The sequence below is a fragment of the Ursus americanus genome, chromosome 36 (assembly GCF_024610735.1).
Source record: "Ursus americanus isolate L20-20 chromosome 36, mUrsAme1.1.p, whole genome shotgun sequence".
In the NCBI taxonomy this organism is placed as follows: domain Eukaryota; kingdom Metazoa; phylum Chordata; class Mammalia; order Carnivora; family Ursidae; genus Ursus; species Ursus americanus.
This window is the reverse complement of record NC_142162.1, coordinates 9,671,884-9,696,229: the sequence shown is the minus strand read 5'-3', so window position 1 is coordinate 9,696,229 and position 24,346 is coordinate 9,671,884. Positions and strand designations below refer to the sequence as shown.

At 38.0% G+C, this 24,346-nt stretch overlaps 1 protein-coding gene across 1 annotated transcript in view; it reads right to left on the bottom strand.

Moving 5' to 3' along the window:
• Positions 1–24,346, bottom strand: part of UNC13C (unc-13 homolog C) — a 631,335-nt gene that overhangs the window by 87,846 nt on the left and 519,143 nt on the right. Inside the window, exons 26-27 of the mRNA XM_087859197.1 lie at positions 17,345–17,422; positions 13,007–13,084 (exon numbers count right to left, since the gene is read on the bottom strand). Of these exons, the coding sequence (XP_087715323.1) occupies positions 13,007–13,084; positions 17,345–17,422 (156 nt within the window). The remainder of the gene's footprint in view (positions 1–13,006; positions 13,085–17,344; positions 17,423–24,346) is intronic.

Sequence of the window (24,346 nt, the reverse complement as noted above, 5' to 3'; positions counted from 1 at the left end):
ATTCTAGTGCAAAAATTTAAGAAATTCTAAATATATATGAAAAAAATGATCGAAATGCATGGCATGCAAATAAGAGCTACATAGCAAAGCCTTTGTTGGTTACAGCAATGGGATGCGAGGCGTGACAAGCTAACCTCCAGAACACAGTAACCTCATAACTTTGAAAATCTATCATGTTATACATTAGTTGAATATACATGTTGCTTCAAAATGTATTTCAATCTTTATTATCCCTGTAAATACATAGGCCCATTAAAAATTAAAAAAAAATAAGAAAAATTAATTTTTGACTGTTACATTGTAGCTTATTTGAAGGTATTTTTATATTTTTCTAACTATGGAATTAAAAGAATAGGAAAAATAAATTATCCAAGCACTCAAATGCTTCTCTGAAGTGATAGGCCTGACTTCTTTTCCTCGATGCCAATCTGCAGCTCAGAGTTCAAGATCCAATGTTTCTCATTTTGTTTTCATTTTTCTTTAAGTATTCAAATATTTATAGTTTGAAGTTAAGCTACTGAGCCAATTTAGGGTCAAAAGAAAAAAATAATTAAATCAAGATAACTTATATTTGAGGCTTACTTTTCCAATGCAAACTTTAAAAGTCAGCTATTCTTTTTATTTGGTTTTCGTTCTTAAAATAATGTTAACTATTACAGAAAACCTATACCATACATAAACACATACCTCAATCTATTAACTGACAGAATATTTTTTGTAATTAAAGTTCAGTATCAACACAAGCTTTACTAGCACTTTAGAAACCTATCCTGTTCGTTAAGTATGTTTTTCGCAAACTAAAATTAATTGTCAAAAAAAGAATGGCTTGTAATAGATGTATTGTCTCAAGTTGATAGGAATTCATGTAAAGCAATCTAGAATAGTCTCTGAAGTTTAAGTCAACCTTTCTTTGAATCTTTAGAAATTAGTTTCCTGCCATTAGCATCTACAATTCTTACACAAGCTGATCTACCATTGAAAAGTAGGGACAGGATAAAGCCAACTTTTGGGAGTAGAACAAATTAAAGGAGGACTTAGTGTAAACAGGAGAGCCTAAGAAGGACACCAAAAATACAGGACCCAACAGCAATTTAAACTCCTGGGAGCCAGCCCAGGACCAAATAATGTCCCAGGATACACTGGTCATAAAGTACTGTAATCCTCCAAGCGTGTTTTCTAGTACTAAGAAACTGTTAGGGAGAAGTGTCGTTTATATACCTCAACAAGCTGGGTAGCTCTAGCTTGTATGAACATGACTAAAAACACTTGAATGGCAATAAAAAACTGCATTTGGCATCTGACTATCGATTATATCAGACCAATCCTTGATGTCAATTTCGACTCAAATTCAGGTGGTTTCCACATTGGTTAGTTTCTGCTGCCCTTCTTATAGAGCCAATGGGATTCTTCTGGACTTTACCTTTTTTCTGTCCCTATCAATAGACAGGCTCACAGCTCTTACCCACAGACACACAAGCCACTATGGCAAATACAAATTTCTCTAGGAGTTGGAAAACTGGAATATCCTTGAGTCTCATACTTTCTGAGAGTTCCATTAAGCTATTGCTGGTTTTAAGGCAGTGATTCAGAAAGACAATTAGATAGTACTTACTTTAAAAAGACACTTACAGGCATTTAAACACAAATAGCCTAATAAACCATAACGCCTCAAACTCCAGCCAAGAAAACACTTGTGGATTGCCTGTCCCAATCCTAGGAACTATGTGGGCTGAATGTTTTTTATTATATTTTCTTGCCATTGACCTAATACCAGTTTTAACCTGATTTCATTTGGATAAGATTTTTGGGGAATAGGAATGAGAGAGAAGCCCTTCCATGGTTTTCTTCAGGCTCCCCACTCTTTGGTAAGCCACTTGGGGTGACAGATGGTAGTTCCCCGCCCACACACCTGCCACCTCCGAGGAAATGGCTATGAGAGTAGAGTTTTCTTCAGGAAATGGGGTTGCTTCTTATTTAAAATGTGCATTTTGTTTTCATATGAGTTTGATATACATATTGAGGGTTTTCTCACCTGTTCAGATAATGACTTTAAAGTCATATACAATGGCTAGATAAGTCAGTTGGATGAGATTGTGCTATTTTCCCATAAATTATATTAGTCCACCTTTGGTATTTTGTGAATGGAAATTTCTTATCAAATAATTGGCTGTTGCTTGAAAATCTGAAACTGTCAAATCTATAGCAATTTAAATATTGGATGACAGATTTCATTTCCTGATAGAAGCTTAAGTTTCTAAGTAAGTGCAGACAAATGCCTCTGTCATGTAACCATGCAAAAAAAAAACAAACAAACAAAAAAAAAAACAAACAAAAAACAAAAAACAAAAAAACCGTTTAGTTTCAGTTAAGTACTTGATGTTTATCTGATCCAAATCATACCATTAAAACAGAAACAGTAATTATGAGGCTAAATTGCAGGTCTTTTGTAATAATAATTGTCATAAATATCATACTCATCTAGTTATAAAACGATCTCTTTAGGGTGCAAATTAACCAATTTTTGAGTTCTGCATTTCCTTATGTGCCCATATTGGAGAAATTTTCCTTACTCCTACAAACTTCCTAAAGCTTGCGAGGAATAATAACTTGGACTTTCAGGTTTATTGTCTAAATGACCAGCAGCATGTTTTACAAATTATTGGCTACTTTGAAAAGGTAAAAGACTACCTGATTTTTTTCCCCCAAGATTTAAAACTTAGCCTGGTTCTAACTGTAATATGATATCAAATATCAGAATTAACTTGCAATTTTTTATTTAGTTATTAAAAGCAAAAAAAAAAACCAACAAAGAAACAAAGAAATCAAGCATTCAAAAGTCACAGTTAGTAAGTTTATTCTAATTAGAAACTGAATTACCATGTGTACCTTAACAACTTGGCTGGCAAAAAATTAACAATAAATGGTTCCACATAAAGAGGAAAATTGAAGACTACGGAGTCAAATTCTGAATTTACAGTCAAGCTTTCAAAACAGATTTTATCCACACCACGTGAAGGGTTTTGGAATTTCAAAAGCAAGGCTGGTAAAGTGTGGTTCTAATGATTGGAATGAACCATAGTCATGCACAGACACTATCTTGAGTTTTTACACCACTGAGAGATTATACACCACTGAACTCTAATACAAAGGACTTGTCTGGAAGAGATAGCCAGCATGCAAATTATCTTTTAAGTTCTTTTTCCTTAAGGCCCACTTTTCCTTTTCCTTTAAAAGACAACTTACCTATCACCTCGGTTCTCCCCCCTTCCCATAGTTCTGGCCCCACGCAGTCAGGAGCTCTAACTTCTGCACTAACTGGGCTGCTTACTACAGTGGTCTATACAATTATCTCTTTTAGTTGTTCTCTTACTAATCTATCTCTTCCACTGAAATCTACCTTCCTTAGCTGTCCATCCTGGGTGTCTGTCCCTGCATGCCTAGGCATTTACCAAATAATTGAGGAAGGAGGTGAGGGCAGAAAGAAGCATGAAAATTTTCCCTCAAAGGAAATCCTGATATCCAGACTGCTCCTTCTTGGAGTGAAAATTTGCATTGACTATTAATAGAATACTTTTTGCATTTGAAATCTTCTATTCCTTAGCAACCATATATTCTGGAGTTACAAACTTTGTCCTGATTTCAAATTTTTGTCTCATGGTCAGACCAAGTCAGATTATGTCCTGATATTCATCTGGTTCCAAAAATACGGTTACCATACCCACTCCACATGTTTTGTTTGTTTGTTCATTTTTTACCAGCACGAATTCTTTCCCTGAGGGATGTGAAGGGAGTACATGTTATTTCACCCTTTTAAAACAGGAATTGTTAATCCAACCATCAAGCTCTTGCTGGAGATATAACGAGTCAGTCGGAAAGTGGCATTTAAACTCTTTCAACAGCTCAATACAAACTCTTGAAAAAATAAAGGCTTTGTAGGAAGAAATTTTGCGTGAATTTGATTCCTTTTCTCTACTGTTCATCACTATCTCATTTCCTTTCCATTGTTTATAGTTTACTCGACTATTTTTCCTCCTGTTCAGCTCATCAGTGATAGAGTTCCATCATTTGCTTAAAGAAGTACAGAGCAGGGAGGATGATCCCTCCCTGACCCCCATCTACACGGGGTCTAAAATTTGATCATTAGACTGATGGATTTCACACCCTGAAGATTCTTGAAGAAAAATACTTTAATAAATGCAAATTTCATAACTCATTCTATGAAAAAGAAAGTCCCATTTCCAAGAAAATCACTGTTCAACTTGAGCTCTTGGTTCCTTCTTTTGGATTTTGTTCCACCAAATATCCCTTTCTATCTTCCGTCCTTCTATCATTAGCTTTATTACCACATCCTGTAAATGCACTTAAACAACATTTTGTTAAAACACAAAAATAGAACAAATGAAAGAATAAAACCCCAACTGATTTTGTACTATCTTCTCGTTGACACCTTGCTAATATTTTTTTCTTCTCTTGACCATTAAACTGTTCACAACATAAATGTAAAACTTACTGCCTCCTTATTTCTTAAATATTCAGCAACACTAGTGTAGTTTCTGCTCTGAGTACAACACTGAAATGTTCACCTATAGATCACCAGCGGTCTCTTAACTCTGATCTCCAGTGACTTTATTCAACCCACTCATGCTGCTTTCACTGTTGCTTTCTCAAGCACTCCTATTTTTTTTTTAAGATTTTATTTATTTATTTGACAGATATAGAGACAGCCAGCGAGAGAGGGAACACAAGCAGCGGGAGTGGGAGAGGAAGAAGCAGGCTCATAGCGGAGGAGCCCGATGTGGGGCTCGATCCCATAACGCCAGGCTCACGCCCTGAGCCGAAGGCAGACGCTTAACCGCTGTGCCACCCAGGCGCCCCCAAGCACTCCTATTTTTCTATCATTTGTCTATCTGACTTCCCTTCCTCTATATACTTAGATATCAATATTTTTCCCTTCCACCTCTACTTTATTTTCACTCTATTCTCTCTTCTTGAGCAATCGCATCGATGCCTAGGTCTTTAACTCCCACCCCTGTGCTAACAGCCCTCTGCATCTAGATCTCTGGCTTTCACGGGATGTCTGAGCATCATGTCTGTATTCTCACGTGCCTATTGGCCTTCTCTACTTGGATGACCTAAATGTCAACATATCAAAAAGGGAACTTATTGCCTGCCCATCCTTAACTTATGTCTCTGACTTGATTGATGACATACAGTTGCTTAAGGCAGAAATGTGAAAATCATCTTTAACTCCTCCTTGCCTTCAACCTTCCACATTCACTTAGATACCAAATACGGTAATATTTCTGAAATATCTTCTCCATCTGTCCTATCCTCTTCAATATCTGATGCAGAATTTTTCTCATCTAGACTATAATGCAATCATCTCAAAGTTGTGTTCTTGTTTCCTCTTTTATTCCATCCTCCTAACTATTCCTAGAGTTGTTTTAATAAAGGCTAAACCTGCTGACCCCACCAGATGGTTTTCAACAAGGGAAGTGTTTCAGGCAATTTATTATAATCTTATCTGGGCTATGCTTTTTTTTTTTTTTTTTTAATATCACTTCTCTCTAACCCTTCTATTTGACCAGAATTTATCCATCCTAAAATGGCCAGCTCGACTTAAAATATATGATTGAGAAATCACTGAACATTCCCTAGCAAATCCAGCGGGAACTTGTTCTCCTTGAAATGCCCTAAATCACTTTGCAGAAGTATGGCATTCAGCATGGGTACTGTAGTATGTTGTCCGAAATTTAAAAACATACATGGTCTTCTGTATTCAAAAAAAAAAAAAAAAAAAAAAGTGTCCTAGCTCCACCAATGCTACCTTGTCTTTTGTTTCCTTCTCTTAGGAGAGACCCTCCCCAAGAACTTACAAGACCATTTTAAGAGATAGACTATGACATTTGCTTTATGCATAACATTCAGGTTTGCATGAACTGCTGTGTCAGAGTATCAGTTATATAATTAATGCTTCCAACTTCTGGTTTCAAAAGTTGAGCATCAGTAGCTGTCTCTCACCCTAATTAAAGAAAGCATGCAGTAAATCCAGCTGTCACTGTGCTTCAAATCAACTAAATGCCTTTGAGATACATGAAGTTGGGTTCTTCAGCCTAGACAACTGAAGGGGGGAAAACGCCTTTCCTTTTTCTCTGTACTTTGAAAACAATGATACCTTCAAACCTTATATGAGTAACATGACATTCTTTTCTCTTAGTTGGAACAGTTTTTTTTTTTTTTTCTTTCTTTCTCACCTACAACACATAGACTACGCCTCTACTCTATGGATTGCTAACAAGGTTGTTGTCCCTGAAACCACAGAATTTTAGAATTAGAATTTCAGAAATCAGACAGTACCTCTTTTTTTTTTTTTACAAGTGGGAAAAACGACGCCTAGACAAATGTGCTATGCTCCCTGACATATATCCCTGACATATTTGGGGGACACATGAGGATTGAGAAGCAGCAGTCTAAGAAGATCTATTTTGTTAAAGATACTTCTGAAAATCCTCATTAAACAAATAAAACAAGTACAATAGCTTGACTGCGAAGGCACTTTGGGCTTATTAGCTCCATCTATTGGCTGACGAACTATGAAACTGGACAGGGTAGGATTCAGTCAGGAGTAGAACAAACAAGACACAGAATTTATGTTCAGGATTTATTCTGTAAAAGCTGCCTATATACCCTGTCTCACTCTGTCTTCCCCATTCTGCTGTTCACATTAGTGCATCCATTCACTGTTAGGTGATGTGATTATAGTCTGTTCAATCAACTGGACTGAGTACCTGTTGAACATTAATCAGTGGGGACAGAATTCCCTCAGTGAGCCATTTGCATGAGGTGCTGGAGGGCCCCTCAATCAAGTATGAGAAGAGGGGGGATTGGCTGGGTTAGAGAGGTAAGTTTGCCTACTTTGCATTGATTTATGGTTTGTGAAGGCAGGCATACACAATCGAAGAGGATCACAAGCCAGTAAAATAGGCCTATTATTGAAAATGGCAGTTAAATTCTATTTTTCCCCCCACCCTCCTGGCTGCAGCTTGTGTTCTCTCTCAAGTTTGCTTAGGGTTCAGAGACTGGTGAGTTTTAAAAGAGACTTAATGGCACATGAGTGACCCTGTGATCTCCCGGGAATGCTCTGGGGAAAGAGGTTGACCAGCAGCGCCTGCTTGAGTCTGTATTTCATCCTGACCTGGGTCACCTGCCCAGAAACGTCTCAACCTCCTAGGAAGCACCTTTCTTTAATTTCACAAGCGTAGCACTTAGCTGAACTTTCTGTGGTAGTGGCACTAAATTCTTAATCATATTTATTAAACCACCTCGATGCGATTTGCCCTTCTGGCCTTCATTATTCTTTTAATTTTCTATTAAGTCCGATTTGTTAACTATAATTGTGGAAATGGCTCCGAGGAGACGGAAACCCTGCAAGCTCTGCACGCTGCCGAAACGAAAGGCCACTGCCTCAAACACTCAGTTCTCCTTGTTATCTGCTGCCATAAAACTAAAAATAGCTGCTTGCTTTTACTGAATTCAGCCAGAAGACATGCCACCTTTGAGCTCTATTTACACATTAAGAGGCTAGAGGTTTCAGTTTATTTTTCTAATTGTTGCAGGCTGAGATACACAATTATAATTTTCATTTAAAAGATATTTTCAAATTTAGAAAGTGTTGGGCTGGGGGGGTGGGCTCCACTCCCAAACCTTATTACTTTAATTGTTCTGATTCCATTAATAAACTTCCTATCTCAACTCCTGCTGTCCTAACTGGCTACAATAGACCCTTCTATTCAATAGAAAGAAAGAAAAAAAAAACTTTGCAAATTGCTTTAGGAAACAATTTTAGAACTAAAAGGAAGCTACGGCTAGTTTACATGGTCTATTTTATTATCTAAGACATCTGATACATACTTCATAATCTGCTTTGTAACTGCTGGAAAAAAAGATGAAAACAGGAGATCGCGTCTCATTAATGTATTAACTAGTGAGTTATATTTCTATTTACATTAAGGAGAAAAGGTGAGACAGATCAGAAACTTGAACATAAAGCTTAGCCTCTCTACAACATCACCACTTTTTGATAAGATTATATATACGATGGAAGTATAAAGCCTAGATTGTTTAAGACAAATTCTGAATGTTCGTGTATCACTCCAAATTGGTCACCTATACTTATGGACGACTGCGTTCCTTAATACCCTAGCGCATCCCCCTGCGCGACTGCATGCTCTCTCGGGTCCATTCACACTCATGGAATCCTCCGTGTCCTCAACACTCAAAACATTAAGTAGATCAGTTACGTGTGTTGCAAAGGGGCATTCGGAGCCACTTCCTAATTACCTGGTTGCTGTTCTGAAAGCAAAGAGCGGTAATTCTCAAAATGCGGTCCCCTGAGCGGGACATCTGTGGGCATCAGCAGGGAATTTGTTAGGAAAGCAAATCATCAGGCCCCACCCAAGACCTAGGGATTCAAAAAGTCTAGGGATGGAATTATGCTGAAGTTCAAGGACTACCGGCATAAACTATTAGATCCTTTAAAGCGGTGCTCTTCAAGTCCCTGTTGCCAGCAAATATAAAGTTAAAAGGATAATGCTAAGAGAAATATGACAGGGGTTAATTTCTGTCCTCTGCCGTGGGGATTTGCTTTGCTGGAAACTAAGTCCTTAGAGCTAATAGGTTTTACAATGAATTTCAATCAGCGACATGCATATACTTTGGGGTCAGATGCAGTTTCTAATTCTTCAAATTCAATATTAAAAAAATGAAAAAGGATATAGACTGCTTTTCTGAGACAAAAGAATAATTCAATTGCTCATGAAAATACACACATGTTTTGGATAGGTGGGGTTACATTCCAGATTCCATGGCCCTGTTCAGGAAGGTTTACCACAGTGAAATGAGTCAAGAGATTCAATTCTTTCAGACACAGCAAGGAAAATAATACTACCATTGTATCTAATTAGTTTGCTTTGCGGACAGCAGAATAAGAGAATTTAGCTCAGCAAACGAATGCCCCTATGTCCCCTAAATGTCTTAATGATGGCTAACTTCTAGCATTTGAAGTACTCTCAGGAAGTTAGCAGGGTTATGGATAATTAAGGATTCTACCATTCAGTACGACGGTACCAATGCGATACTGTGAGGGAGTAATGCCTCTTCCTCTTACACAGCATGGTCATAATTCTTCTAAATCAATTACTACAAGTTCTCTAGAGCTTCATAACCAATATCTTATGACTTTCTGAAATGAAATTAAATTTTGGATTATCTGATTTTCTTTTTCATGTACTTATACAAATTAGATTGCGGAGCAAGGAAACGCAACGGAGTCCTTTTCATAGACTGAAGCAATAAGTTTTTATGAAAAAATGAATCCAGGGTATATATTTATTTGCAATTGCTCTGCATTGAATTATACTGAGTTAAATAAGCTATTAAAATAATGTAAACCAAAGTATATCGGTTTTACTTTTGAGGTATATGAGCTATTCGAGAAAGATAAAATGATCATTCACCAATGATGAAAATCAGAAGGCGGCATCCTGACAACCATTTTGCCATTAGTGTGTCATAAAGGGACCAATAATGCGGTAGGGTGATTGTGGTGCACATAACTTGAAGAATTCAAAAAGAAGACTCATGCCCTCTAGCACAAGTCAGTCCATACCATGGGTTGGCTACTTTATCTGGTTTAGTTTTGTGTGTCCCCAAACAATATGCACATGAAAAGTCACGTGAGATACTTTATTTAAAAAAAAACAAAACAAAACAAAAAAAAAAACAGACCCTGGGCCTCATTTCTAAGGTTATGTTTGCTTCCTGGCTCGTGTGACTTATTATATTTTTTATATTCTTTACAGAAATCAGAGCTGTTATGTCAAAATATGCTCTTCATTTTTAAGCGAAGAAGTGTGTGGGAAAGTCACGCTATAGGAGAAGAAGTTTAGTGGTTTGCTTTTCTTTTTTCTTTCTAAATAGGGCACTAGATTAAAAAAAAAAGAAGAAAGAAAAATGTGCCACGTGGTCTGCAGAACACTGTGCATGCAGGTGGTAACAGTGCCTGGTTAGGATGCTTGTGGAACCACTGACAGCAAACAGCTTCACCCCTAGACTGTCAGAGTGTTAGGCTAACTTGGAGTCCAGAAAGAGTGTGTTGTTTGTTTTTTCCCACCTAAAAAAAAAAGGTTTTCAACATTATTTCTGTTTCCAGAGGGAAAAGAGGCTGATCCTAGGAGGAGAGAAGAGCTGCCGCAACAGTGGGGGGGTCAAGCACAGAGAGCTACAGCGTCATGCAACCGGGCCTGCAAGTGCTCGGCACTTGGCAGACAGGGGAGGCCCGCCGTGCTGTGAGGGGCCAGCTACTAAACACGGGGCATCAACTATTGTGAGCAAGTACACAGGCAATGAATCATTTGCTGATTAGGCTTCTGTAGCAAGAAGTGCACAACCTAGCACAGGTGATAGGGGACAAAATCTAAGACACTCCTAAAAGGGAAGGGCTAGACAGGGAAGCTTCCCGCAACGGTACCAGTCAAGGTTTTACAATGAGCTCCTCAGTGAGAGAAGAACGGGCATCAGGCCATGCTGCGTTCCCTCTCGAGGCCACTGAGCCTGCCCGCATTAAGTGCCATATAAACGTCTCATATGAGAGGGTAAAGGGCTGTCATTCTCAATAAAATCCTTTCCCATCTCTATAAAAGCCCAAGTTAAGGAACCCATGTAGATACTGCCGTATACAGGAAACTGGATTGGAAGACTCGGCCTATTATTTTGAGGTTCTGGTGCCCAGACGAGGTTGAGTGTAGCGACTAGCAACTCTAACATAAATCTGTGTGAATCATGGTTCTTTCTCTTTGGAGGCTCAACGCAACATCCAGACGTGAGCTCAGGTCTTGCTTCCTCCTGATATTTCACTGATCCCCGTGCCAGTGCTGACTGGGCCTGCCGAAAGCTTTTTCTGGTAACAGATGTTGAGGTGAAAGAAAATAATAAGCTAAAAGAAACTGTGTGTAGAAAGGAGACAGAACATCAAATGATGATCAAGAGAGTGAGGGAAGGGACGTGCAAGATTTAAGTGCAGGAGAAGAAAGGAGCTAGGATCCACGCCACCCCTAACAAACTACACTGTTAGAAACTGGCCGTTCATTTCGTTCATTGAATTGAATTTCCCCTTTAAATTATGTATGAGGAATTTAGCAACTGACCTTGGGAGAGTCATGAGGGTAGAAGGCACCCACACCAGCATTTCTTTCTTCATTACTTTCTCCACTTAAGAAGAGTTCTATGATTTAGCTATAGAGTTGTAGCTAAATTTATAGTGTGAAACCCACACACTGCAAACTGGCAATTTTATGTGAGGTAAAGAATCCTTTCTTGTTTGCTCAACAAGCTGCCCCACAGCATTTCTGGCTAGCGAGTAGCTCGGCCCACATGGCTTCCTTTAAGGACAGGTCTGATTCGTCTCGTTGATATTCAACTCAGCGCGATATCACTCGCATTAGAGCCCAACCATGGACTAGTAAGGAAATAGGAGTAGCGTTAGGAGAAATTTCTGGAAATGCGGCATTTTAAATATAACTTTATCCTTCCACGATTTTTGGTCTTTAAAATTCAGTAAAAGGAGGCAGAATTTCCCACAAGAAATCAGTGATCTCTTCACGGCTCTTCAAACAGTAAGCGGACTTATAAAACATCACTAAAATTAAAAAGGGACTCTCCAGCGATGATGCCCAATTGTTTGTGCTCACCTAATTCAGCAAAAGAATTCAAAAAGGAGACTCACGCCCTCACACTGAGCAAAACCACTAATGCACCGCAGGGAATGGAGCCTTACTCTGCACAAAATAAACTGATACTGGAGAAGCAGAGCTCATGAAAGTTCATTTTTGAAGTTTTGTACCTCACACCCGTAATCCTAGCGCTTCTCGTTTGTAGGATACTAAATAACAAGTTCCGTTTCAAAGGACTGAGGCTCAAAGAGAGGGAAACGCACAAATGTCTCCTTGGGGCTCACAGCAACATCACACGTGAAGAAGCCCAGTCTTAGAAGAAGCATTTTCAGCCTTGTAAATTTAGAAATGAAAGGGATCTCTGCTTTGAAATCCAACCTCGCTTCAGGGACATCTCTAGCTTACCACAATAAGAAACACTGTAACTGAAATCTTAAACAGAACTATTTCTACGTCCTAGCTGCCCTTGGGGTTGCTTTAGGGAGGGGTGAGGGTGGCACAATGCCAGCCCCATGACCTTCCCTCTCGGCACCAACTCCAGTCCCCACGTCCCTGGACGCTCATGGCGGTTTGTGAAAGACTGTGGCGACAGCAGGACGCAGGTGCACAGTTCATATTTCACTGTCTGTCTGATCCAAACAAGCAAATGAGAATAAATAAGAAGTGCAATGGTCTTTAGGTTTGGGGGAAACAGCCAGGTGAAGGATAAGATGCTTACTATCACAAACCTCATAAGAGAATCTTTCTCCTTCCTTCTTCTGCTCAGGCAATTGCAAGTCAAAGATGTTGGACAAAGACACGACACATTACAGACAAAGCACGCAACACAGTTTGACAGAGATTTTTAGACGTGAACAATAAACCACTGATACATCAAAAATTGCTAGCACCACAAAGCACATTTCAGAACAAAAGCTTTGATATCGAGTTGGCATTGTGCAATATGGTGAAAAAAAAAATCTGTAGTTTGTAGAACTTTACAGATCATTAGCATATATATTTGTGTATATATGACTATATATATACACACACTACAAAAGGCTATTGACCATCTCCCTCCTCCCATTCACACTTCTAAAGCATTTACTTTCAGTATTTTGTCGTAGTTAATGATCACCTTAGTTGTTAATGGTATTTTAGATTATTATCATTTCCTGTTTTTTAGTTAACCCATATAAAAAAAAACTCGACTATGACACTTTCCATAGCAAAGAGATATGCTGCTAATGATCTCTTAAGTAGCTATTTGGCAAATGCAGGCATAAAAATATACCCACCTCTTTCCCTCCCATGGATTCAAACATTTTTTCCAGCTGGACCCGTAGTTGCTGAATGTTGTTCATCAATATACAAGGCTATAAAAAGCAAACAACAATAAAAAAGGTGGTGTGTGAATCATTCATACAAAAAATTACTAAATGAGTTTACCTTAAATGTAATAAGTATACAATATCATTGAAGTCCTACTATATTTAGCAAATAGAATAACTCTATTTTCATTACACTGTTTAAGAGTTAAGAATGGGAGGAAGAAATATTACCACTTTGGGGAATGCAATTGAATAACATACCCAGAAAATAAACCAGTGGGGACTTACTACTACTATTTCTTTTATTCTTAACATTGAGCCAAATTCTGTTTTTAAAGATTTACTTTAAGAAAAAGATAATAGTTTAACTTTTCCATTATTTCACCATTTAAAAAACCAAAACAACATCTGAATTTCAAAAATCCAAGGAGGAAAAAGAAAAAAAAAAAAAAAGACCTCTTTAATAGATTCTCTTTGGCTATAGATAAAGTCCGCACATTGGTATTCAAGGCCCTTAGTTATCTGGCTCCAAACTAGCTTTTCCCTCCGATCTCCATCTACCACACTATGAGTAACTTCCCCCTTTAAGCAGCTTTTCCCTGCAAAGCACCTGTGCTTTCTAGACTCTGACTTCGCTTGGCATGTGGTCTCTTCACTTGAACTTCGTTGCCTATTTGAATCATATCCATCATTCCAGGTTTGAGCTTTCTCTTTCCCAGACTATATCCTTTTGTCACTCACTTGACATTTGTTTTATTTAACTTTATATTTACATTGCTTTTCACTGTCTCACCCACTGACCTTAAATGCACCATACATGCTGCTGTCTTCTGCTTTTTCTTACTCCCAGAGTACTGCACAGAGCCTTCCACAGAATATACGTTTACAAATGTTTTTGACTCAGTGTTTCCAAGGAGGCAGAAACAGAATAACAATAGAACAGAAATAACAATAGGAAATAACAATATAAAGATGGAAAGCTCTGTGACAGGACTACATGTGGACTTAGAATAATAGGAATTAATTTATAATTGGAAAATAGAATTGAGAATATAGAATAATATTTCTTGTCTTCTGATCCAAAAAGCCAGTTGATTTGGGGGAGGAAAGCAGTGAAAGAAAAGAAAATGGATATATCTTCCAAGTTTCTGGGAAGTGAGCCAATAATGAATTAGAGAAAGGACTTACAGGACATCAGAGAGGTGTTAGCACTCATCAATGGAAAGATTTTATTATTGCCTTAACCACATTACTGACCTTTGAAAAACTTTCTACTTGATTCTTAAAGTGACCACATCCTAACTTCGAATTTATGAAAACAATTTTAAACTTTGATTCTGCTCCTTTGATTCCGGTCACATAAATATTTTATTTCTCTAACACTGATATCTGAGATTTATCTGCCATAGATTTTGTTCAGTAAGCTGAACCGCAATATTCCACCAATGATTCTGATCCCCAGCTGTGACTGAGGGCCACTTGATCTGGGCTTATCCTTTCCGCAGCATGTGTGGTCAAAACTTTCAGGGATTCAGTATCTTGACTCAAAGGCAAAGTGAACCCCCATTAGGGAGTGGGGTCATTGGGATTTCTTTTCTTTTCTTCTTTCTTTCTTTTCTTTTTTCTTTTTCTTTTTTTTCCATTGCAGAGGGGGATGATTTGGCTTGAATTTGACAATCTTACCAGGGAGAAAACGAAGGTTAAAGGAAGACCACGAACTCTTAATGGAAGCAGGAAGAGTACATGGGTAAAATGTTGTATCACTCTGCTCCCCATGGCTCTAGGTTACCTAGGTAGACTCTTCTATGATTATTAGATATCAAGCTTATCTTTTTGGCACATATAACAGTACTTTAGTACCAGCTGTATAAGCAAAAACCAACCTCCAAGCCTTTTTTATATGACCATTTCCAATGGAAAAGAACCACCAAGAAACAAAATGAACTACAGGCTCACTTGGCATGGACTGCTATTGACCCCGGGTAAGGCTACATACAAAAAAAAAAAAAAAAAGGCAGTTATCCAGAGAGAGAGAGAAAAATAAATATGAGACTCTTCTCTTTCATTAAGCTTTCTCTGGCTTTGAAATGTTGAAATATTAATATTATTGGATCAATTTATCAAATCACTACTGAGGACTGAATTACACAAATCTACCTTAAACCTAATCTGGACACAGCTTTTATTTTAAGCACTTCTATCGTTACTGAAAACAAAACAGAAAACACAGTCAAGAGAGTATTATCCTAATTCAGAAGTATCGTTTGTTGATGAGTTTAGTTAGATAAAATAACCTATGTTGAAGTTGTCATCTTTTTATTTGTATATAATTTGGCTTTTCCCCTAAAAACTGTCATGATGCATTTCATCTGATCTGAATCTGGAACAAACTTAGGAACCTAAACGACAATGAATATGAAAGTTAGTTCTGCTGGGAGTAGGGCCATTTCTATATGACCACAATGTGACTCTGAGTTGGAAAATATTTTTTTAAATACTCAAAATCAAGTAATTCTGATTTATATATGCTACTTTGCTATGTTTTGGAGTATGGGAAAAGGATTTAAAAACTTGTGATCCATTTTCAATGTAAAACATCACAGCTAGAAAATAAATTATTCTGTCACAGACATTTTAACTGTCATCTTTAATTTTGACGCCCGAGAAAGCAAATGTTATGATCATCTCTTACAGGATAGCTCTCTTAAAAGTTTCTAGATCAATTTGCAGGTGTAATAGGTATATGGCCATAAATATACTGAGAAAAAAAAACTTTTAATGTTCTTGATACTGAAGAAATAGTTATATGTACATGCACGAATGTCCAAAAGAATTTCTTCAATTTATCTCAGCTGAAAGCATAACTAAGCAGTTAACTGTTATTCTTTCATGGAAAAGCTGAAACGATGTTTGGGATTTGAATGAGAGTCTAAGACTCATTAAGATATCAGAACTAGGAAAGAAAAGCATTGAGGAAAAGTTCCTGTGCTATAATATTTGCAATGGTGTTTTCTTTCTTAATACTTGATTTGAAAAGTATAAAAAACAAAGAAAAATACAAAGAATAATATAATAAACACTGACTTATGATTTCTTTCTCCAATGTTTTAAAAAATAAACCATAGAATGTTAACTCATGATACATTGAAAAGTCGGTGGGGGTCTTTTAAGGCTGATTTTCTTTTTTGAATGACAAGAACTATCCTTGGTAATTCATAGCTACCTTTTAAAATTTTCAAGTTGGTTATCCTAATATAATCAGAATTTTTCCTGAAATTATCTGGCACCGTTTTGATTTTCAACATATTACTTTTCAAATGTATTATAAATTTAATTGTAAATATATGCTTTCAGTAAATGAATATTCTATCTTGCCTATTAGAGTATAATTAATGGCAGTTAGAAATCACTGCTGAGATATCTGGGAGTTTTAATAAAATTTCTGGGCAGCGTATTAATTTAAGGGAAAGAAGCATCTTCTGGGACCCTCAAGAACTATTAAGACTGACTTATATTAATGAGCTGTCAGCAAGAGGTCAATGAGGTTTCAGCAAGAATCCCTTTTATACTTCTCTAGTGGGAACTAATTTTTTGAGGGGGCGGAAACTGATTTTCCTCTTTTAAAATCTAGTACTAACTTTTGTAATTTTTTTTCAGTGTTTTAAAAAAAATTCCTATAATGTTACCAATATATTTCTCTTAAAATGACGTTTGGTGAATAGAAAAGATTTCACCTTCCACCCTAGACTAACACTGATTATACTCCAAGTCACTTTAGTTTATCTTGCTTCTCTTTGTGCCTTTTACTAAGCTGCAATGCTGGTTTGAATTTTATAAAGATTTTTTTAATCATCCAAAAAATAAAAGGTTAAGTTAATGATTTAGAGTAGAAACCAGCATTCTTATATTAACTCTCTCTCTCAATTCTTTTGAAAACTGAATGATAAATTTGGTACCGGTGTCCAAACTACACTATTGGTATTAACATAAACAAGTTTTTAATTCCTAGTTCTCAGCTTCAATGTTTTATGATTATGTAGGTTTTTGTTTATGTGAGTCTTGTCCCTTATTGTCATGGAAAACCACAAGTTGGCTGGCATTGAGATGCTCTCAACCTTCCTCTGAATTCGGGACTGTAGCCAGCTCAGGATTCCTAGAGAAGTATTCAAACAATTTCTTGAGATCTCTATTCCCTATTACCCTTGAAAACGGAAAGAAAAAAAAGTCTCTTGCTTACTCATTCGTTTAAAAAAAAAAAAGGATCTCAACTGAGGAATACGTGAAAGCAGAGACAGTTTTACTTACCACATTTTCCTTATCACAGTATGAACTGAAGTCACTTGATACAATTGCAGCATACTGAAGCAGTACTTTATTGATAGTCTAGGGGGAAACGTGAAATGTATCCAGTTAAATGTATCCAGTTATACACACACTAGCCAGCTTAATGCTAATCAGGCAACCTTTTCGTATCTTTTTCAGCTAAGAGAAGCCTGAGGCAGTGATTAAATCTATAACCTTGCCAAAAGAAGGATCTCAAACTATCATGTTTAGATAACAATTTGTAATATTTCTGAATACATGTGAAAGATATTCCTCATGAATTCCTTAATTCATTCTATTTTAACATAATCCACTCTATCATAAAATTCTCTATTTCTAACCTTACTAAACACTCAGAAGATATATGATTTTGTGGCAAACTCTTCTATGCTTGCGTATTTACTACCTAATGACCCTAATGCTCTTTTTTCTTCCTCCTCCGAACAACCCACATTTTCTTTAACTCCTTCCTCTTGGTTTCTTTTTTTTTTTTTTTTTTAAGATCTTATTTATTTATTTGACAGAGAGAGACAGGCAGTGAGAGAGGGAACACAAGCCAGGGGGGTGGGAGAGGAAGAAGCAGGCTCCTAGCGGAGGAGCCTGATGTGGGTCTCGATCCCATAACGCCGGGATCACGCCCTGAGCCGAAGGCAGACACTTAAAGACTGCGCCACCCAGGCGCCCCTCCTCTTGGTTTCTAGTTCCTACATCCCTCTCATCCCTACCACACATACATAAACCATGCCAAAATTCTCTGTGGTGGTCATTTTCTCAACTTTCCACAATGTTCCTAAATACCTCGTACAATTGTAAGTGGTGTCAGCATTCCTGTACATGTACCTTAGTAATGAATATTTTCAGTAATTTTCTATAAGGAGCCTTCCTAATATCAAAGACCACCTCTGAAGACTTTTTGTTGTATCACATTACCTCAAAACATTTACCTTCAATTTACTAAATTAGTCATTGGTGCATTATTTTCTAAAAATATTGCCTAATTTTTGCCTTTGTTCTGTCCTCTTCATCCTAATTCTGCATTTTCCTTCTCCATTTAATAACTATTTCTAAGCTGAAGGATGCCCTCTGTTCCACTAATTATACAAAATAAAGAAAAACGAACACATTTGTTAACTTTTATTTTGGTTACTTAAAAATATATTGATGACTTTGTGTCCTACTAATTTTACTTACATAGCTTGGATTATCATAAGCCAAATGCAGATACGATTTTCTTGGAAGAGAGAAAGCAACAGTAACTGTAGATAATCTCTTTTCACAGAAAAGCAAGGACAAAAAAAACTTCTATTTCCTTTTTTGTATAACATATTCATCGGAATTTTCTTTGTGGCTCAAATCAATTCAGGAGACACTCTAAACATCTCTCCTTTAGCTCAACCTCTTAATCAACAAACCTGAATTCACCAAATGTAACTATGAACTTGTCTTATAGACATTTAAGATCACAGTGAAAACTTGAAAGTAGGGATAAAATTCAGAAAGAAAACTGGTATTTGTGGAAGTACAAAGTATCGGGGTAATATGCATCAGTTTAATAGAAAGTTGGCCTTGGAAAACATAAAATCTTATCAAGCAGAGGACCAATAAATCTAGGAAAACAGATGGCTGCTCAGACTGAAGTATCGTCCCAACACAGCTGTTCAAATTTGGCTTCAGATATAATGCTGAAAATTACTTTGGGACTTCCCTAAAAAGTACTAACGCACTCGTACATATGAGCACTACTTTCAACTCACAAGTTCTAATGACAGTGTAAACTCTTAGGAATCATTTCACTATGTGGTAAAAACAAAAACGAAGAAAAGTCTGACTCGAGGAGCTTGTCGTCCCTCAGAGAGTCTAACTAGCTCCAGGTAAAGTTTGGAGAGGGGAATCCAGACATTCGTTTCTGATTATTCTCAAGGTATCCCCCATGGCCCAACACTTGACTCTACAAGAAAACCCTAGTCTGCTGAATTCCCACTTGGGGACAACTAACTGATCCTAGGATCTCACATCCACTAACGTACAAATGTCGACGGTTAGCAAGTCAGGATGAGTTGTGGGTAAGGCAAAGAGCTCAGCCATGGGCTATGGTTTAAGGCCTTGTGCCCGTAAGAGTTGTAATGTAAAAGGATGCCTGAATGAAAGCACACATGTACATTGAAGGGGCAACTTCGATTTCACTCTAGTTTATTTAACAAAGTAAAGCCATATCAGACATTATTTCTTTAATACCAGTAAGCAGTTACTTGAGACATACCGACCTAAGACACATCTCCTGCTGCCTCATAAGCATCACCTAGGAACTGGAGGAAGTTCAAGTTCCCTGGTCCTATCCCGGGGCTACTGACTCAGCAATTCTGGTGTGTGTTAAGAAGCCTCCAAGGTGCTTCTCATGAAGCTGAAGTTTGAAAACCACAGTCCTAACGAATGCATAGCAGGGTGGAGGTTAACTCTTCAGAGAAGACCTGCCGATGGAAGGGCTACCTAGCAAAGCCTAGAAGATAGAACCTTTTTCGGAGTATGTGGACCTAGCTAATGATTCCTCTCTGTGCGACTCACGGGCTTCAGAAATGGGGCAGGACAGGGAGAGTGGCGAGAGCCTAACAGAAGCTGTGTGCATCATGTTCTGTAATCAACTATAGTTTATATGAAGAGTGAGTCATGAAATATAGATGATTCTTTATGGATACAGCAAAGGAACTGCCATTCGAAGCGCCTAATAGGATTATGGTGGTGAACCCAGGGATTTTCTGCATTTAAAAGATCAAGCAGGATGACAAACTATCTCCCATCCTCTATCTGCTCGCGTTAGATGACGGCTCCCAGTGCCAGAGTGGGATAGCTATCAGTTCCTTAGTCACTATGGTCTCCTGGGCTAATGCCGCACTGTTAGAAGTGGGCTAAACACCTTGTCAACACCACCAGTAGGTCCCTCTAGGGTATGACTCTTGCAATCAGTAAGATAAGAACCCTGGTTTAAAATCCATCTTTGCAGCCCCCAGTCTATTCATGGGACACTTTGTATTAGAGCAACACATGGAAGATAAGAAGTGCAGTATCTGTTAAGTGACGTTAGAAACTCACTTCGGTGCATTCCAGCACCGCATTTAAGACGCACAGCATGAGACAGAATCCCCTGCCCCCACCTGCCTAGGTTTGGTCCAGAGGGTAAAAATAAATGTTGAGATTCTGCCCTCCGACTTAGCAACTGATTTGTGATGACACCAGACTGTGAAAGTAGTATGGTTTAGTGGTTAAGAGCATTTCATCCATACCATTTCTAGTTGGGTGCCTTGAGTTATTTAAACTTTCTAAGCTTATTTCATCATTTGAATAATTAGGAAAAATAATAGTACCTATGTCATGGGGTTGTAGTGAAGAATAAGTGAGAAAGTATATGTAAACTGATGAGCACATAGCAATGTTCAATTATCATCATTACTTTTGAAAATTAGGATTATATTCCCAAAGAACAATAAATAGGTGTGACTCATTCACCATTGTATCTCCAGTCCCTGACCACTCGATAAAAAAACAGCCAGATTTGTAGCCAGTACTCAATATTTGTTGGTTTGTTTTTAATAATGAAGATACTGTTAACTTTATATCGCTCTTTTTTCATTAAACTACTCATACTTGTCAAGAGCGGCAGTAAAGCCATAGAAATATCCACTACCTACGTGCACTCTTCACCTCTCATCACAGCTATGAAATGTGAAGCATTTGTTTGGTATATTGAGTCTTACATATGCTTTAGTAAGAACAAATCATCCCTTCAAACCCCACTTTACAATGCCAAATCTTCCGAAATGTCATTAATTATGTCTTTTCTCTGAGAGATGGTTTAAATCAATGTGAGTCCCAAGAAGAGAATATGATTTCAATATTCTGATACAAGGATCCCAATTCCAAGAAGGATACAGTTTTCAAGACCAATGGTCACATCTGATGAAACAAAACCAATTCTAACAGTCTCAAGTTGCTGTGAAATAGCTAATTACATTAACCACAAAGTCCTATTTTCATTTTTATGATTTTTTAAAATCATTCCAACAAAATAGAATTTATCTTTCAATGAAAATTACCAATTTCTGCTTTCCCAGAAAATGAGGGTTTTTTCCTTACATTATTTCCTTGTGATAATAATTGGTAGTATTGAATTTACATGGATTAAGAATATTTTAGGTATTAAAAACATTTTTTCTTTTTATTGTGCCAATAAAAGCTCACATTTCCTCAGTGACGCATGGAGCCTAGTTCTTTTCTCCTCCCTTCAAAGAAGGCGTTTTCCTGTGCGGATTCTAACATAACCCTCTTTGTAACCTCACACTTCTTTACACTTTCCTCCAGCCCACTTGGTTGTACCTCCAGCGTCTGAACGTGGCTGGGTGCGGCTTCACAGCTGCAGAAAAATCAAAAGGACCAAGGAGGGAAGGGTGGCCTGGAACCCAGCACCATGAGCCCCGGCGCCCCTTTCCTTCTGCTCTCTCTGTGCTTCCACACCTCCACCTTCCATAACCTGCTCCCTGATACTCCGAGGGTGAATTCTAGTTACCTTTGTAATATCGTGCACCATTATAATAGTATGTTACTAAATATATCAACTCTGAGATTATTCAATTCTCCATATGACCCCGCTTCCATGAGTCCCACAGAGTTCCAAGAAAAGCATGTGACACACTTTTTTTCAACAGTGTCCCTAATGACCCCATTTCATTCATTCTTCTCTTGGCAGTCATCCAAAATGCAGCCGCTTGTCAAGAAAAGACTTTTTTTTTTTTTTTTTTTAGAATAATTCTCCTGCAGAGCTTGCTTGCAGGTTTCATGACATTGGGAAGTTGAAATCAGCTGCTATCAAGAAAGTCCCCTCTGGAGATGATCAAAATAAATGATTTTAGCTATTATCTTTAAAAGCGAGGGGGAGGTTACTTTTGTCTTCCTAATTAACATATAAAGACTAGACTTCAAAGGTTAACAATACTTGATGGTTACTTGATGCTAAACAAATAATGTAACATGGTTTAGGCTGACAGCCTATGTACCTAAAAGCCTTCATTGGCTCATTTTCTTTTTTAGCCTTTTGATTTTTATTTTTTTTTCATTATGGCTCCTTATTTTCTACTAAAGATGTTTAGCCACTTTGCCTGTTCTTCAAGACTCCTTACAAGGAGGACCTAACTGCCCAACCATAATTCCATCAGCTCTCTACTAATCCTATGCTCTCTCTTTTTGGAATCTCTCAGACTGGAACCTGAGTCACAGAATGGTGGAGGGTGACAAAGACTCTCTCCTTGACCAAACTCTGGCCAGGCTACTCTCAGCCCTCTTCTCAACCAGGCCTCAACCTTGGCCTATCAAGACTTGAACAAAACTGGGGTGTGCCTGGGTGGCTCAGTTGGTTCAGCCTCTGCCTTCAGCTCAGGTCATGATCCCTGGGTCCTCGGTGGAGCCCCACATCAGGCTCCCTGCTCAGCGGGGTCTGCTTCTCCCTCTCCCTCTCTCACGCTTGTGTTCTCTCTCTCGCAAATAAATAAATCTTAAAATTTTTTTTTAAAAATTAAAAAACACTTGAACAAAACAGTTATAGCTTCTAACAGTTCAGGGCTTCCTTCCTGGAATGATCCCAGATCTCCTTGAAGTGCCTACCTGAGGAAACTAACCAGCGTCTTTATAAGAAAAGCCAATTTGGGCATGCGTAGAAACACCAGGGGAGCATGTACACAGAGGAAGAACCATATGAAAACCCATTAAGAAGGCTGCTATCCCTAAGCCAAGGAGAGAAGCCTGAGGAAAACCAAATCTGCTGAAACCTGGATCTCAGACCTCTAGCCTCCAGAACTCTGAAAACATATTTTTCTGCTTTTTAAGCCACCATTCTATGATATTTAATTATCGCAGTCCTAGAAAATTAATACACCTTAAATATTATACAATTTAAGGGAGTCTTAGCATTTCCTTATTTTTTAACATGTCAAAGGTATACATTTATATTTAAATATTTATATATATATGTCGTGGGTCTTTCAACTTCCGAGATGCCCTGACTATAGCATTAGACTTTGTCATAGGTTTGGTGCTCCCATTATAAGCTATTTTGAGGTCCGAGTTAATGGTTATTCACGGCTACATCTCTCAAAGGGACTAGTAAAGTGTGCAAGCAAGGTAATGAGTAAGCACTTGCTGGATGAACAGCGGAGACCCCTGCCATCATTCAAACCATGGGGCCAGACTCATCCGTAGGGTGGTCAGGCATAGGACCATGCGGGTCATTCCCCTACATTACTGTGTTTGCCATGTCACTACCCTGCTTACAAATCTCCACATGTTCAGTGTTAGCTGGGAGTTTCGGAAGATTAAGTTTAAACTCCATAATCTGGATAGCAGGGCTTCGCAAAGACCTAGGCCCTTCTTCACTTTCCCACTGCTTCTTCCAGCATAGTTGTTTTTTATCGTTGTTTGTTTTTTGCCAAAGAGTTGCTTCTCCTTGCTCTTCACACGTCAAGCTCAGTTTTACCTCTCCTTGTGTTCCTGCTATCCCTGTGGCTTAGAATACTTTTCGAACTATAGCTTTTTAGGCTGAATGAGCTCTGCTTTTCTTGAGAAATCTTTGTCTGTTTCAGCTCTCGTTAGTTTTCCTTGTGTTCAGCTAAACTGTGGATCCTCTATACTTGAGTCCAAATTGTGTCCCTCATCATTCCCTTTTCTAACTAGTTCATGTCATATGGCCTTGATTATTACAGGGAACTTTTTTACGATATGGAGGGCAGGGGGCTACATCTTTTATTTCTTCTATTTCCCTTGGAACTTTTGGTTAAGTAGTAAGTACTTGGGAAGCCTTAGACTCTTAGAGGAGGAAGAGATCTTAAGAGTATGTAATCTGGTTGATCACAATCAGTCTGTCAACTAAGAAAACTACATTTTATAAAAATGAAATGAACTGGGGGCACCAGGATGGCTCATTCGATTGAGTGTCTTCCTTCG